The 15,752-nt window shown below is 41.3% G+C and overlaps 1 protein-coding gene across 17 annotated transcripts in view; it reads right to left on the bottom strand.

Moving 5' to 3' along the window:
* Window positions 1-2,180: 2,180 nt before the first annotated feature.
* Window positions 2,181-15,752, bottom strand: part of kcnma1a (potassium large conductance calcium-activated channel, subfamily M, alpha member 1a) — a 133,920-nt gene continuing 120,348 nt past the window's right edge. For 7 of the 17 annotated variants that reach the window (XM_070977252.1, XM_070977255.1, XM_070977262.1 and 4 more), the window contains 6 exons: window positions 13,247-13,377; window positions 10,730-10,924; window positions 10,137-10,255; window positions 9,195-9,419; window positions 7,648-7,676; window positions 2,181-5,264 (listed from right to left, as the gene is read on the bottom strand). In XM_070977252.1, the coding sequence (XP_070833353.1) occupies window positions 5,113-5,264; window positions 7,648-7,676; window positions 9,195-9,419; window positions 10,137-10,255; window positions 10,730-10,924; window positions 13,247-13,377 (851 nt within the window). In that variant the 3' untranslated portion in view covers window positions 2,181-5,112. Of the gene's footprint in view, window positions 5,265-7,647; window positions 7,677-9,194; window positions 9,420-10,136; window positions 10,256-10,729; window positions 10,925-13,246; window positions 13,378-15,202; window positions 15,287-15,752 lie in introns of all 17 variants that reach the window. The other 10 variants (XM_070977260.1, XM_070977267.1, XM_070977261.1 and 7 more) reach the window with 3 other exon arrangements.

Below are 15,752 nucleotides of genomic sequence, written 5' to 3'. Positions count from 1 at the left end.
CATCCTTAGCAATGTTTGGTCTCATCTTGAACCCGAACAGCTGCAGATTAATTTCATACTCAATATGTTATGATCCTCTAAAGTTACTGTAGGCACAATATGAGATGAATAAATCCCTGTTTTTGTTATCTTCCCCAGCTTGACTGTAAGGGAGCCAGGAGGGACAATAGAGTGTGATTCTTTGTTTGAGAGGGGAGGGGCCTGGCAGAGATCTGCACTCTACTGGTCACATGCCTCGAGTATTAATTATTATATAATTATGTTGATCAATTATATATGATATTATTCTTATTAATGACATTTGAGTATATTTCAGAAATGTTGTAGCAGCCCAATTTGTTACTAATTAACTATTCTAATTCTATTAATTAAGCACCTCACACAACGCTAGGTAGTTTTATTTATAAAAATTATATACAGCAAGATGATCATGTGTTTTGTGTGAAAAATGTACAAAATTCTTGAAGCTGTAAAATAAATTTAGTGGACGAAAAAGCAGAAATCCCTCTGAAATGCATAAAATAGAAATACTGAAATAATGTATAAGTGCCACAAATTTGTACTTAAGTACAGTATTTGAGTAAATACTGCTCAGTCACTGGCTTCCGCCACCAGATATTACAGTGCAGTACAATAAGAGAGGACAAATTTGTAGTTGGAATAAAAAAAAGGGGAGAATTTCATGGTTTAGAACACAAATACATCCATTTTAATTTGAGAAAATACAAAAAGAAACCATGTACAATCTATGTACAAACTTTTTGTACAAGACAGTATATTTATCAGCAGATTATATTTGACAGAGTCAGGTAGATCAACTCAGCACCATCAAATAATCCATTTATCCATCATATCTAGAACACATCCAAACTAATTAGACTGCTATGTCAAACTGCAATGCTGCAATGACGATGTGCCAACGAACCCTATCTGTGATACGCAAGAGCAATGTCCTGAATTCTTCCTGAACTGATAAGCAGTCAAAAAAACAACATAAATTGCAACTTTTCTTTAAAAAAAAAAACATAAAAATTGCTGAATGCAATTTTAATGTATAATTAAGACTTGAGACCCACCACCCATCCCCATAAGTATTATATGTTCTATTATATCTAATACAATTCCCAGCAAATAAGTTATTATATCCATCCTTTACAGCAAAAAATAGAATAACAAAAATAATGCAACATACTGTAACAGTGACGTATGACACGTCATAGTCTTTGATTTGTTTAGTGGACGACAACACATCTGATGTTACAGGCGTGGGCCTCTAGGTGCATCTTTCAGTCATCCATATCTAACTACACCACATGACACAACCCGATAACCTGTAACCGAGCACACAGCAGAGACGATATGTGTGGTCTGAAGACCGGGGATCCTTAGGCTGTCCTGAATGCCACTTGTCGCTATAGTGGGACTTAATATGGGCCCTCCTCTTGACCTTGTGCACTGCCTGGCACTATACTGGCATGGAGGCATTGATGGCTTGGATGTTCTCCATGTCAGTACGAGACACCGTTCTCACAGTGGAAAAACACTTGGACTCGGCTCCCTCAAAGCGAGCCTGTGTCCCTGAATGACTGAAGGATGCTTGCTCAACTAAACTCTTCATGGCACTTCAAAAACACTCTAAAAACTTTAGAGGTATACAATGCAAAGACCTAAAACATCTAATAGAGACATATGACAAGGTGTAGGAAGGAGAGACATCTCAGTCCAGAGTTGTAAATAAACCCAGCCTGAATGAGTTGCACAATGAGGGTTCAGGTAGAAAAAGCACAGTAATCAAGTGTAATGAAAACAAATGGTGCATTACTTTGTGAGTTTATGTTACCGCCAGTTTGCAGCGTGTACCGTTTCATTTCTGAACAATGCTATGTTTAAGTACCTCAAAAAATACTCTGTAAACAAATAAGAAGCAGTTGTGGCAGATTGTGACAGATGACAAGCTGACAAAATGGAATGTAAACCCTGTAATAACACAAAGCAAAAAAACAGGAAAATTAAGGATGTTCTCTCTTTTGATAACCTTGGCTGAATTGGTGCTACCTTCCATCTTTGTGATGGCTGATAAACCAGATCAAATTCCGCCTGACTTTCCTCCAAGAACCCGGGATCTTTCATTTTCAAGAAACACATTTCTTTTTTTTTTTTTTTCCCCAACATAACAATCAGTTTGTCGATTCTATGTATAATGAGTCATTGCCACTGTCAAATATTAATAGTTCCTTATTGTTCAGGCTAGCAAGTATGCCATTAACAACCCAATTATACATACATTTTACTCACATATTTTCTGAAAAGAAATCTATTTGCTACAAAGTGTGACAACGATGTAATCACAGTTCAAAAGTTCACTTCAGGACAATGTGTATGAGGCTTCAGTATAGTTGCACCACACCCAATAGACGGACATTGAAGCTCAGATCATTTTGTTTGAAAAAGAAATGTGGTCTATATCATGAGTTGGATTTACACAAACATATTTAGCACAATATTCTGCTCTTTGCAATTTTCCGAAATTGTTTAGTCTTTTTTTTTTTTTTTTTTCTAGAATGACTTTTCCTTTACAGCTCATAGAATCACTGCAATAAACAGACAGCGTCCCCTGCCACATTATTATCACATTGTGGAAAACGCCAGCACACTGTGCTGTAGTGTACACACTCTTCCTCCACACTAGGGACCTAATTTAGGTCAAACACATCTAATGAAGGTCATTCAGCTCTGGCCTGTGCACAGAGGGAGCGACTCTGTGATCTTCTCATTACTATCACCACTCTGATCTGCTCTCAATCTAAATACAACATTTACCCCCGAAAACGTAATTCCTTTACACTTATCTTTTCATCTGCATGTTCACAGCCAGGCATGCTTAGTAGACACATTATTCAGCAGACACGGCTCATCTGCGCAACTAAAAGAGGCTCCAGATGAGCCTTATTTTATTTCTACAAGCACTCAACAGAGCTGAGCTGCCAGGCTGAAGATGGTGGTTTCACAATGCAAGCTAGTCTAAGCTTTAGTGGCTCCAGAGTGATGCGGTTCGTTAAAGAGGGGGATAAAAAAATAATCTTTTGTTTTAGAATGATGTGAAATAAACGGTGATATAGTCAAACACAAAATCCTTTGATATGTAGTTGTAATTAAAGATAGTATTTTTATCTCCTCTAGTACTTTTCATTTGGTTCTTGTCTAGAAAAATAAGTACAAATTGATTATGTTTATGGATACAAAATAATTGCGTTAAATGTATAAACCCAACTACATATTTGTAGGAAGTTTATGTATTAGGCGTGCAAGCCAACCACCCCAGTCTTCCATCACTACCACGGCTGGATTTGGATCTTGTCAATGCCTAAACGTGCAAAACACACTCATGTCGCACGCAGGCTAGCATAAAGAACACAGGTTCCTCTCCAGTGTCCTTATTAGCAGTCTGTGGCATTGTTGCATTTCCACCCAACTATGTCTGAGCATTTCCCCGCGTTTAGAGGACCAAACACTGCAGCTTAACTCCTGAGAGTTTTGAGGCGTGTGACATCTGGTTTGGCAACAGAGAACATCCAAGCTCTTAACTGCCTCTGTGCCAATCCTGTGCCAGGCAGTTGCTCTGATCAAAGGAGGACCCATTTGTGCCCACTTTTATTCGATATGTGGCATTTCTTTCCTCAGACATGAACTTCTTGTAACAGACAAAACATTCAGAAAAATGCACTACTCGTCTTTGTGATCCCAATTCGGCCGCAGATATCACGGCAAAGCGTCAACGGTGGGCACGCAGCTGCTGTTTGGTTAAGCTCAGCCATAGTTGGGGATTTTGGTTTGGTTTTTGATGCAACGTAATGGTTTTGTTAAGCAGATCCAAACCCTCTACACTCTTGTACTGTTTTTTTCTACCATGACTTTCATTTTTGGAGCCTGTTCCTTCAAAGGTGCACCAACACATACAAGCCAATGGAGGAGATGACAGCACTGATCAGCGCAACACCAGAAGGACGAGTGGCTGCGATACACACACACACACATGCGCGCACACATGCGCGCACGCACACACACAATATAACATAAATGCTCCTGAACGCATGAATGACAGGGTAGGTTGTTTTCAACATCCCTCTCATGTATTCAGGTTGATCAACCACACTGTATCTGCTATTGAGGGGGCTCAGGCACATATCACGCGATAGGAGCTTAAAACAGAGTCGCAGGCTTTATGATCTGACATATCAGCAGAAGACATGTAGGTACAGGGATCTCTTTCAGCCAGCTAACACCAACACTGCACCATTCTCTGAGTTTTTAGACTACTGCGTTGCTGGATGGTTTTCTTCTGCAGGACTGGAATGCTCTCACTCAACATGACGAGTCAACGGTGAAGTAGCAAACCTTAAGCAATGACATGATGTCTAACAACCGAAGAACGCGTCCGAAAGCCAAGCAGCCCTCCCTCCCTCCCTTCTTTCCTTCCTCACTTCCTTCCTCCCTTCCTTGGTGCCATTTTACTGAGGGGGAATCTGATGGTTCCAGTTGTTCTGTCAAAAGAAACTTGTTCAGTTTTAGTGCAAATAGAACAGAAGCAGACAGGAGATATGAAGTCGACGAGCCCAGCTGGTTTGACATCTGGGCGGATCTTTGGGAGATGATATGATCAGTTTATCGCTGCAACCCTCATCCTCCGATAACCAGCCACCTTAGCCATGGAGTCTGGTCACACGAAGAGGTGAACTATTGCAAAGAATTACAGGAAGTACTCTCTTTTTTTGTCAACTCTTAAAATAATTCCAAAAAGTGCTATGGGGAAGGGGCTGTACAATCCTTATTTGATTGTCATTATGTACATCACTATGGATACATTAATAAATAAAACGATGTCCAAGAGCATGGAAGTAACATTAAAGGTATACACATAGGAGGTCCCTTCCAGTTTGGGTTCCTGTCCAACCCTTGATTAGAAGAATGAGTGAAGAGAAGTGTGTCAGTCTTCAACATCCCTGTCATCATCATTATCATCATCATCATCATCACTCCTCCATGGGTGATCTCTTCCAATCTCCTTTGAAAGAGGGTACAGATGTCTGGTGAGTCAGCGAGAAAACCCTGTGTTCAGCATTCATCTTCAACTTCTCTGATTGGTGGAATCAGACTACTAGTGGATTTGTATTGGTTGACTTGGTTGGCCATGTGAGTGCTCATGGGCTTGATCTGAATGTTCCGTGGGTAGGCATTTTCTGGTTCATCTGTAAACCATTTCTTTTCTGAAGAGGACAAGGCGAGAGAGGGAGAAGAAAAGGTGGAGTTAGTTTAAAAAAAGTATGCAACATGGGATTACTTACAACCATACTGCCTCAGTTTAAGTGATAGATTTGCATGGCATTCTTTGTGATTAGCATCAGACTGTGAGGTCCAGTTTAAGCTTGTGTTTTGGTGCACTGAGCCAATCTGAATGTCATGGTGGCGTTGTTTAATTGAGTACATCTGTGTAAGTACAGTAGATGGATAGATTTTGCCGGAATTCTAAGTTACTGTGGAATGATTTCATTTTAAAACACCAAACATCCATTTTAGATAAAACAAAAATCATCCTAAGAGTATTGTTCAGTTCCAAAGTGTTACAGGGTCAACATGGGTCTGAATCCTGCTATCTAGTCACGCAGATAGTTTTGTTCTTTCCTGGTTTTGAGTGAGATTTCTAATACAACAAAGGAAAAGAAAATTCAGTTTGTGGTGCTCACAGCAACTGGTCTCTTGAGCTGGTTCTTTGGATTAGCCAAACAAGATTCCCTTCAAGGTGCAAAGTGAGAGAAATTTTAGAAGAGGCGCATTGCATGTAAAGTCAATGCAAAGACATGAGTGGAGGGCACAAACAGTTGTGAGTTTGTCTGTGAGTAGGGAGACAAAGAGGAAAGACTGGCGCAAAATAATCTAGAGATTGAGTTCCTGGTGAGATCCCTTGTGCACATTTTGCGAGCAAACTGCAGCTAATGTCTGTATAGTAGCTGTTTGGGGCTTGTAAACATGGAGCACACACATACTCCAACTCTCAAAACTGTGAAATCTGACTATATTTTAAAAGAGAAACTGTTTATAGAAAGAAACGTTGCTGTTTTATTGTCATTTTTCAATGCTATGAGCACCACAAACAAAATTCCAATCCTTGCACTATGTTGGGGTGGAGGAAGAAATCTCAGAGATAAATACCTCAAAACCTGGAGAAAAAAAAAGAAATCTTAATTATTTGGATAGGCAGGTACTGTACTACTGATGTTAAGGTAGAAAATCATTTCTTTTGTTTGTAATTTGGATGAGCTGACTCTTAAAATGTACACATTACATTATATCCTAAGCAGTCACGTCTCATAGTAAGCTTTACTCTCATGCTGACAGTCATTATGTGAGAGAAGAGATTTGAAAGGTTTGGATGTGTCATCTTGGAGAGAATCTCTTCATGTTAATCCAGGCTATGGGAGCACTGTTTCTGAGCACGGTGTAAGGAAAGGTAAGGGTGTATGCCAGCTGTCAGAAGTTTGTAAACTCTCTCCCAGCACTTCACAGGCATCTGTAATGCCAGTCAAGATGTCACTTCCTTTCGGGTGAAGTTGTAATATCAAATTTTAACTTTGCTATGTGGAGCAAAGCTTGTGTGCGCGCGTGTGCGCGTGTGTGTTCATGTACATGCGAGCTTGCATGTGTGGAGATTCATTTGTGCGGGCTTGTGTGTGTGTCAGCAAGCTTAAGGCTGCGGGGCCGTGTGTTACAACACAGGCATTTGATGTGTAGAATTGTGCCTGAGGTGAAGCAAGATGTCTGCCATCTCTCCAGAGTCTGCTGCTGATACGGTGAACTTAGTGATGTCGCCTCAAACCACCATATCAGGTGCACAGGGTTACATGGAGCAAACTTACAGACTCATATCCCCCTTCAATTTAGACTTTAAATTGGTCACACCTCCCACTTTCTTGGTGTGACCGATGGCACAGGGCTGGACACACTTTCTGAAAGTTCTGTGAAGAAGTAAGCAATTGGCTGCATCAGGGGGATTTGAATCAGCCTGACCTACATGTGAGCTATGATATAGGTTTGTACAGTCGGGCGACATGTTGTTGCTCCGTGCTTTATGCTGATGCCGGTACAATAATTACCTGCTGTACTCAATGAGAGTAGATCTGAAAGTCTGCTACAGTCGTCTAACAGCATTCAATAGGAGGGAAGATGCGCAAACACACAGACCTCTCACACAATGCAAACCATCTCAAGGTGAAATAAATCATAAAAAGGCATGATAAATGGTGGAAAGAAACAATGTGGAAGAGGTTTGGTCTGGAGAAAAAGAAAACTCATATCATCAAGTGAATATGTGAGGTAAAGGCACAAAGAAAGGAGGGGGGGTGGGGGTCGTCTCAACCTCATGCAATGTGGAGATGGTCCTGATCATGGCAGGGAGGAGGCAGGAGCAGCAGCAGACATTTTGCTTTCCAGATGAAAGCAAAACTTAAACTGAGGCATGGTTTACGTAACATCTGAAGAACATGATAAATAAAACAAACTCCCCTCGTCATAACAATATCCACAGAGGACATAGTTATGATCAAAACCCCAGGTAAAGGTTGCTAAGTCATGCAGAATCGTTAACTTGCATACCTTGGCCCATTCTATTCATCCTTGTTGCACTTCAGAAAGAGAGGTAAGTAATCTACTGTAAGTGAGTAGTATTTACAGTCAATACACAACTGACAAATGACTACCAGTCTATTTAAGGCTTACATAATGTTACTACAGTATTTAGGCTAGATCATACATCTTAATTTTAAGATGTATTGAGGGCTTATCATCTACCATTTAATAACTCTTGAGTACAATCATAACAAATCTGCATGCTTTTAGAAAATGTCATGATTTCAAACTTCAGTTACTTTATTCTCCCAGGTGAGAATTAAATTCAATGTGTATAGTTTTTGGGGGGGAGAATAAGGAGTGTTTAACAGGTCGGTCAAAATATTGAACAAATGTGAAATAATCTTATAATAAACAGAACAGGAAATAAGAGCCTGCTAAAGAGGGCTACCAACATGGACATGCGATAAAGCAGTACAGATGCACCATGAATAACAAAATATCAACACTACTAATGAGGGATGATCTTATGAGTAACAGTGCCATGCCATTGTTCCAATAGCCTGTTATTCTGAAACCCCAATAGTCTGAAAATGGTCCATTTGTCCAACAACCCATTAGTCCAAAAATAAACACCCATTGCTCCAAAGGTCTGTTGTTCTGAAAATACACACACTCATATCGCCAACACAGGTACATAACTACTTATTTTACCTCCAAGGGTTAGGGCTAAGGTTAGGGTTAGGGTTAGGGTTAGGGCAAAAAAAACTCCAGGGAGAGAGGGTATTTTCAGATCAACTGGCTCTCTGAGCAGGGTTTTGTTTCCGAATAAACGGGCTGTTGGACAAATGGGCTTTCCATCCAATAGAACATTGGGGTTTCAGAGTAATGTGCCGTCGGAACAATGCGCAGTCCCCTGTGTAACAGCGTATCAGTAATGTTAGTCAAATATGCTCTATAATCAACATCAGCTACAGTCCGTAAATCACAACACAATACATCCATGATCGTACTGATCATGAGAGCTAAATGTGCACAAAAATCCAACAAACCACAGTTACAAATATTAAGAGTTAGACACGAAACGACTAAATATTAGGACAGATACAACAGGTAGACTGAACAACGTACTGAATGTGTGTTGAATTATGTCATTTTACTTGGCTGTGGTCGAGGCCTTTGCTGTAAGCTTCTTTCCAACCACAATGGCTATGCCATCCAAACAAGTGGTTTTACTGTTTACACTGCCACAGACTTCGTTAAGAAAAGAGTCTCAACAGTCTTTGACTTTAATAAAGGAGCCCAGCTTTCCACAAATTCAATGTCATGTTATGATTGCTGTGATGTGAGAGTGAAGACCGCATGCAGATGGTTATGAAGGAAACACACAAACACGCAGAGCACGAATCACACAAACAAACCACAAACGCACAATACGCAGTGTTTATCGGTGCATGTGTTCATCACAATCTGCACACAAACACACACACACACACACACCTATAAAATACAGGTCAGATATAAAACACTAAACATGCAGGCTAAAACTCCACAGGACATGTGAGTGCACGTACTTCTGTTTGTCGCGGGCCTCCCGGGTCTTACTGCTGCGGTTCTGCCGGTTGGAGGGCGGGATGGAGTGGACGGAGGAGCTCTTTTTGCTGGAGGAATGGGAGGAGTGGGAAGAGTGGGACAAGCTTGTCCGAGACTGGCCTGCGTTGTGGTCGAACTGCATGAGGCAGAAGATCAGGTCTGTGGGCACGAGCTCAAACTCATACGGTGGGTTTGTGATGACATACCTGCCCATAAAACAAATGTTTGAAGAGATTCAACTTTCATGATCTGTGTGGGGAAGCAGCAAATGGTGAAGGAAAGAAAGAAAGGCATGTATTGAGTACACAAGATGTGTAAAATTGTACACAGTTTGGGATTATTAAAATTTCATTCTATTATTAACAACAATATATAATTAACACTGCATATACATATTTGTTCTAATGAAAATTAATTTAATTAACAAATGCCACAGTATTACATTAGAAATAAAAAATAGTTTTAATAGTTTAGACCAAGACATATATGTCTATTTAACAAGACATAATTAATTCTGTTTAATATGCAAGAACAATTCTGCACCTTACTGCACATCTTAGAGCAACATCTACTTAACCTTCACTCGTGCACATTTTACATTACAGTATATTACATGATATAACTGTCATTTAACAGTACAGTATATACACATTAGAGTTAATGTTCTAGTCCTATCTTTAGTCTCTATTGTCATTTTTTTAAATTTCACATTTCATCTATTTTAGTTATTGTATATACTGTAATTTGGCCTTTTAATTGTGATAGTTTGTCACTGAACCCATTTGGTTTAGTGATTTATGTGCAGTAGCTGCTGTGACACTGCAAGTTTCCCTTTGGGACTAATTAAGTATCTATAGCCTTAATCGCTCATTTTATTACATCAGACTGTTCATTTCAACACAGAGTGAAGGCAGAAATTGTACCGTTTTGTACACGGGCTCGGTGCACTGAGATGAGCGTCTCTTAATCTGTAGATGCCAAAACACAGCATGTTGTACGTCTTCAGTGCCTTACAGAATAAGTCCCCGTAGCAGCCGCCATCCTGCAGACGCAGAACAAAGACAGCATCAGTGAGTGGCAGGTCAGGCCGACGACCTGCATCAGCCAAAGTAAATACATTCTCTGTAAAGTTGTAGTTAAAGCTCAACGTTCTGCATTGCTCAGGGTGTTTTGCTTGTGAGCCAACTGTTGGCAATGCAGACTGTAACCATCAACAATGGTTTAAAACGATGCCATAATTCATCCAAGGAAAAAACTAAATTACTTCAGGATTGGAAGTTCTGTATAACAATGACAAAAAACTGTAAAAACAAGGTTGGAACCAATTAAACTTGGAATTTCCTTAGTGGTGTTCATTGTTCTCTCTAAAGCCCTCTTCCCTCTCCACCCACTAAGGCCTGCTTTGCGTGATCACTGTTCTTCACATCGGATTAAGGACTGCAAAGAGCGGAGGCGGCCAGATGTGTGCTGCTGGGTAGTGCCAAAACGTGTCATCTCTGCTTAAACATCCACTTACCCCCAAGTCGGCAAATGGCCCGTCGTAGAGGGCTAGCTGGGCGACGCGACACCTGTCTCTGTTGGCCAGTGTCTGCGGTGTGCTGTAGCCTCCTCTGAGAGCGTTCTCCTCAGCCAACAGGGCCTCCAGCTCTGGTGTGGCTCCCCCTGTGACCAGCGTCCGAATCAGCGTGAGGATGTTATCATTGAAGTATGTCTGGTGAGAAGAGAGAGGGGATATCTGTAAGCAGATGCCATTAGAGTCACAAGTAGGGAGGTGGCAGATGTGGGACAAAAGCACAGCCACGATTATGTCGACCCTCAGCCTGTCTGTTCACATAGAGCTGACTGGGAGGCGAGGAGGAAGACCATGGAAGATGATGGAGGACTGTCCCTATGACGGCATACTTTCGGTAGCCTTAAAAGGCTCTGTTTATCAAAATAATACAGAAAAACAACTTTCATTTACCTCTCGTGGTATGTAGCCATGCAGCTAGTGTTGGTTTTTTGATGTCTGTCTGAGATTTCTGCCTCCACCCAAATACAGCAGTGGTGTTTACAACAATGATAAATTACATTAGAGAAGTTCAACAGAAACGTCTGCAGAATCAGGATCCCTGTTATTTTGGATCCTCCAAAGACCTGGCTGAATGAAGTTTTTACTGGATCTACTTTAACACAATAACACAATAATGACTTCTGGATTAACAAAATCAAATCAATCTTTACTTGTCACATGCATCGTTACACAAACAGAATGCATAGTGAAATGCTACCTTGCCATGATCCAAGATTGTGCAACAGATAAAAATAAATAAATCTGAACATGGAGATGAAGTCTTCATGGATAGAAACCCGTCAGCCTCTCAGGGCTGCAGTAACAAGAAGAGACCATTGCGTGGGTGAAGCTCCTCCACTGATGCCTCCTCCTGACTGCGCTACCCTCAGCGAGGCCATCAGTCCTGCAGGGTTCTGTTCCCAAACCAGATCACAATGCAGCAAGGACACAACAAGAAATGCTGCTCTTGAAATTTTAAACGTCCATTCCCCTGTACTGTTTCGGAGTGGAGGCAGTGATCTCAGGACAGATCTCTTCAAAAATCTGAGCAAATAAAACCATCTGCATGATTATATGCTACTAGAGATGAGTGAGATACATATTTTAGCACAGACTGGGTGAATGACTCTTTAGTTATTCGCTGTAAAAACTGTGAAGTGACATCTTGATAATCATAGCATATGAGGGGCCACCGTGTTAAATAAAACAGGTACATCTACACAGCCCTATTCATTCCTGAAGGAACACGCTGTATGATGTCCGCTTCCCTTCTCAAACAACGATTTGACTGCTCTCTGCGGGTGTCAGGTTCTCTTGTCCTTCAAGCCGATCAGGACCTGCTTTTGCCGCGCGCGAAGACAGCCGATGTCACTCGGCAGCCGGGCCAGAGTGGCAGCTCCTCTCCCCGGGCCCCTGACAGGCCTGCAGAGCCTCATGATGGATGAGCACTGTCCATTAGCTGGCTTCACCTCTGACCAGCGCCAGACTACAGCTGACGCCTGCTCTACTCCCTGCTCAGCTTGGCTCTGCACGGCCCTCTAACCCCTCACTCACCGAGAGGGCTGCTGGAATTAAGCCATCACAGCACCGAAGGGAAAACCACGGTTGGTCATGAGAAGGGAGGAGAGGAAAGATGAGGTGTAGAGGAGGATTTTTTTTCCCTCCCAACATCCTCCTTTATCTTATCTGCACTGACATTGTCAAAAGATGAAAGAGTGTTTCTGTGGCCTGTTAGAGCCAAGCTTGTGTCATCGCCATTACGCTAGTCTTCAACACTTCCTTAAAATATCTAATAAGGCCCTTGAAAGTTAAATTCATAATACTTAAGATGAGGAGGGATGCCAACAATTTCCCTTTTGATGTCAGTGGAGTTGGCGGTAATGTATGATGAATGCACTGTACCATTTCATTTACCAACTACTGTCTCCTTCAAATGCCAAAACAGGCATCTGCTGAAAATCATGGCTAAACTTGCCCAGTTTTGTCTGCTGGGGGAGCATTTTTGATTTGCACCAGCTGTAGAGACTAGGAGATAATCTCATAGTCTGATAGTATCTGCTGTTTAATGGCAACGACTGATATGCCTCTTAAAAAGCGACCAAGAGTCACAACCACCAAAGATGCTAAAGAAAAGAGAAAAACCCACTCCATTCTGGGGTTTATACCATCTAAAGTTTTCTCAGGTCCATCTTTCCGGTCTGACTCACTTCGAAGTTTCTCACCTCTTTCACTCATCCTGAAGTTTCTACCAGTGCAACAACATGCAACTGTTACCCGGTGGGCTCAGCATCTCCAGTGTGAAACTTTCTCTCTCGGTTCTCTTTTTGAAATACGGACTATCAATCGGCTGTAGAGTCCAAACGCGGAGTAATCAGGAAATCAAAATTATAAAATGTGCGCACGCAAAATGTATGATTTTGAAATGTGAATTGGAGGTTGGGAAAAACACACAGCGAGCGCGCAGCGTGCTTGAGAACTCACCGCGCTCATCAGGGAGTCGAGTACACTGACAGCGAAGGCGGTGCCGCAGGCGAAGGGCTGAGTGAGGTACAGCTCTGTGTCTGGGTCGTCATCATCATCTTGGTCCAGGAACTGAACGTTTGAGTCGTTCACTGAGAGAGGGGGTAGAGAGGGAGTTAGAGACGGGCACAGTGAAGAGACATGAGGAAGAAAGACCACACGCACACAGACACCGACACACCTGAGAGTTCAGAAATATTGAATTCTTTGTTTATGTTAACTTATATTTGGAAAAATCCAGCTATGTCATGGTAATGTAACAGAAACGTCTCAGGTATACAGGTACTGATCCAGGATTTGAGCTTTTAATATAATGTAACATTAGATGCACATTATATTTTGCCTTGACACTTTGCAATTTTTACCGTTGCAAATATTTTTAAGTACAAGATTACACAAGAACCTTATTTCTTCTCCAAACAATTGACATGATTTGGATTGGCCCTAACATACTGACAAAATAAGAATCACCTTTCACTTAGATAGAACTAAATCTATAATTTGCTATTTTTCTGTCCATGTGCAGTTTAATTGTTTGGAAGGTGAAAAAAGTGTTTTGGATTTTGAGAAATTATTTAGAATATTAAATATACTGTATATCACATGCAGGATGCATTTCATACATTGAGACAAACCACGACTTTAGGAGAATATATTAAAGTATATTACGCATACACAGTCATAACCATTGTAGAAGTCCCCAGGTATGAATCAGTCGTACATGTGTTCTGCATTAGTACCTCTGTAGCCACTGTATCTCGATCTTTTTGTTAAATCAGTGCAATACAAAACTACACATATTGTATATATTGTAACACACACAGACAGACCAGTGTGCGTAAAGAATAAAATCTAATTATTTTATCAGAAAAAGAGAATATAGGTATTTTTAATGTGAGACTTCAACAATGGCCACTACATCACATGAAAGAAATCATGCACTTAGAAATTCATGCTATGTTTTTCAGAGTTTTCCTTGATGAATGTGTTCGTCACATCATCGCTTCTATGAAATACATCTCAAACATTTACCTGTGCCCTGAAAGTCAAATTAACACATTAACACACTTTTCCATCTCATGATTAATTAGAAATCAGATCTGCTAAACGATCTCATGGCACAGCGGGAATGAAAATAACCCAAAAACTGAAATAACAATGATATTTTTCTTTCTTTCGTGTATGGCTTCACTGGTAGAATAAAAAAACACCAAGTGCTCCCTGCAGTGCGTCTTTTTCCTTAGACTGTATTCTTAGCAGCAGCGGGCAGTGAAGGGTCTATGAACCAGCGTTACTTGAAAAACGAGCATCACACAAGTTTTTGTTTGACTCCTCCGATATCTGAGCTTCAGAGATATGGTCTGGAGGAGAAAAAAAGAAACTGGAAAATGAATTTAAAAATAAATAAACAGCTTAAAAGATGGTTTGATCTTGAGTTTTTTGTTTTTGATATCTGATTTCTTCCCAGGCTTCCTGTGCGCTGTGGAACAGAAATGTCAGTCAAAGAGACAAGGGGCTGATGCAAACGGGCCTGGGCCAAAGGAGTGAACTGGGTGATTGTGTGTGTGCGTGTGTGTGTGCGGAGGGGGAAGTGGGGTGAGGGGTGGGGGGCAGGGGGGGTTGCTATGAAAACAGCCACAAGGACAGACGGAGCATGATCAAAAGCCTAGTGATGCTCTGCAAACGCAACTGGAGGAGAAAAAAAAATACCCCAAAAAGAAAAAAAAAAATCATTAAAAAGGGGCCAAAACAAGACAGTCAATTTCAACCAGAACGAAGAATAAAAATGTGTTCAAAGTGAAGCCATGGGAGCAGCGAGGGCCTTGACTGCAGCCAGATAAATCAAGACAAGCTGATGAGGAGCAGAGCGGCGGAGCGAGGGAACGAACGGCAGCAGAGGACAAAGGCTCGGCTTACCCAGCTCTGTTATCATTTGTATGCTGGTTCCACTTTTTTTTTCCTGACTGAGTGAAACCAATGGTAGTAGTTTGCCAGGTTTAGCTAATGGTGATGAGACAGTGCAGGGAAGGGGAGAAATGGTGTCGTTATTGAAACAGTTTCAAAGACTGCAATAAAGGCAATTCGCTGTCTCAGACTACTCGTGTCAAGTCGGGAATTAACCTGAGACATTCATGGTTGTCCGGTATCTAAAAGTAAAGCACCCTGGATTAGAGTGCACGGCGGATACAAAGCCACAGCTGTCACGCCGCTGCACCTCTACAACAACAATAAATTATTATACGGTAAGACAGTGAAAGGGATACACATTTCCTTATCCATAAACACACCTACTTTGCACGCCACGCAAGCAAAATCGATCATGCAACTCAGATGAGACATGTTTTTATGCTTCAACTTGACTTTAATCTGCTCCTGGCGCTGTAAACTGGACATATGACAATGTAATTACTGTGTATGGTTCCAGTGAGACGTGCAGCCACACTCTCCTCTGCACGCTCATACTTCT

The sequence above is a fragment of the Chaetodon trifascialis genome, chromosome 13 (genome assembly GCF_039877785.1).
Source record: "Chaetodon trifascialis isolate fChaTrf1 chromosome 13, fChaTrf1.hap1, whole genome shotgun sequence".
Taxonomy (NCBI): domain Eukaryota; kingdom Metazoa; phylum Chordata; class Actinopteri; order Chaetodontiformes; family Chaetodontidae; genus Chaetodon; species Chaetodon trifascialis.
This window is presented reverse-complemented; position numbering and strand designations above follow the sequence as displayed.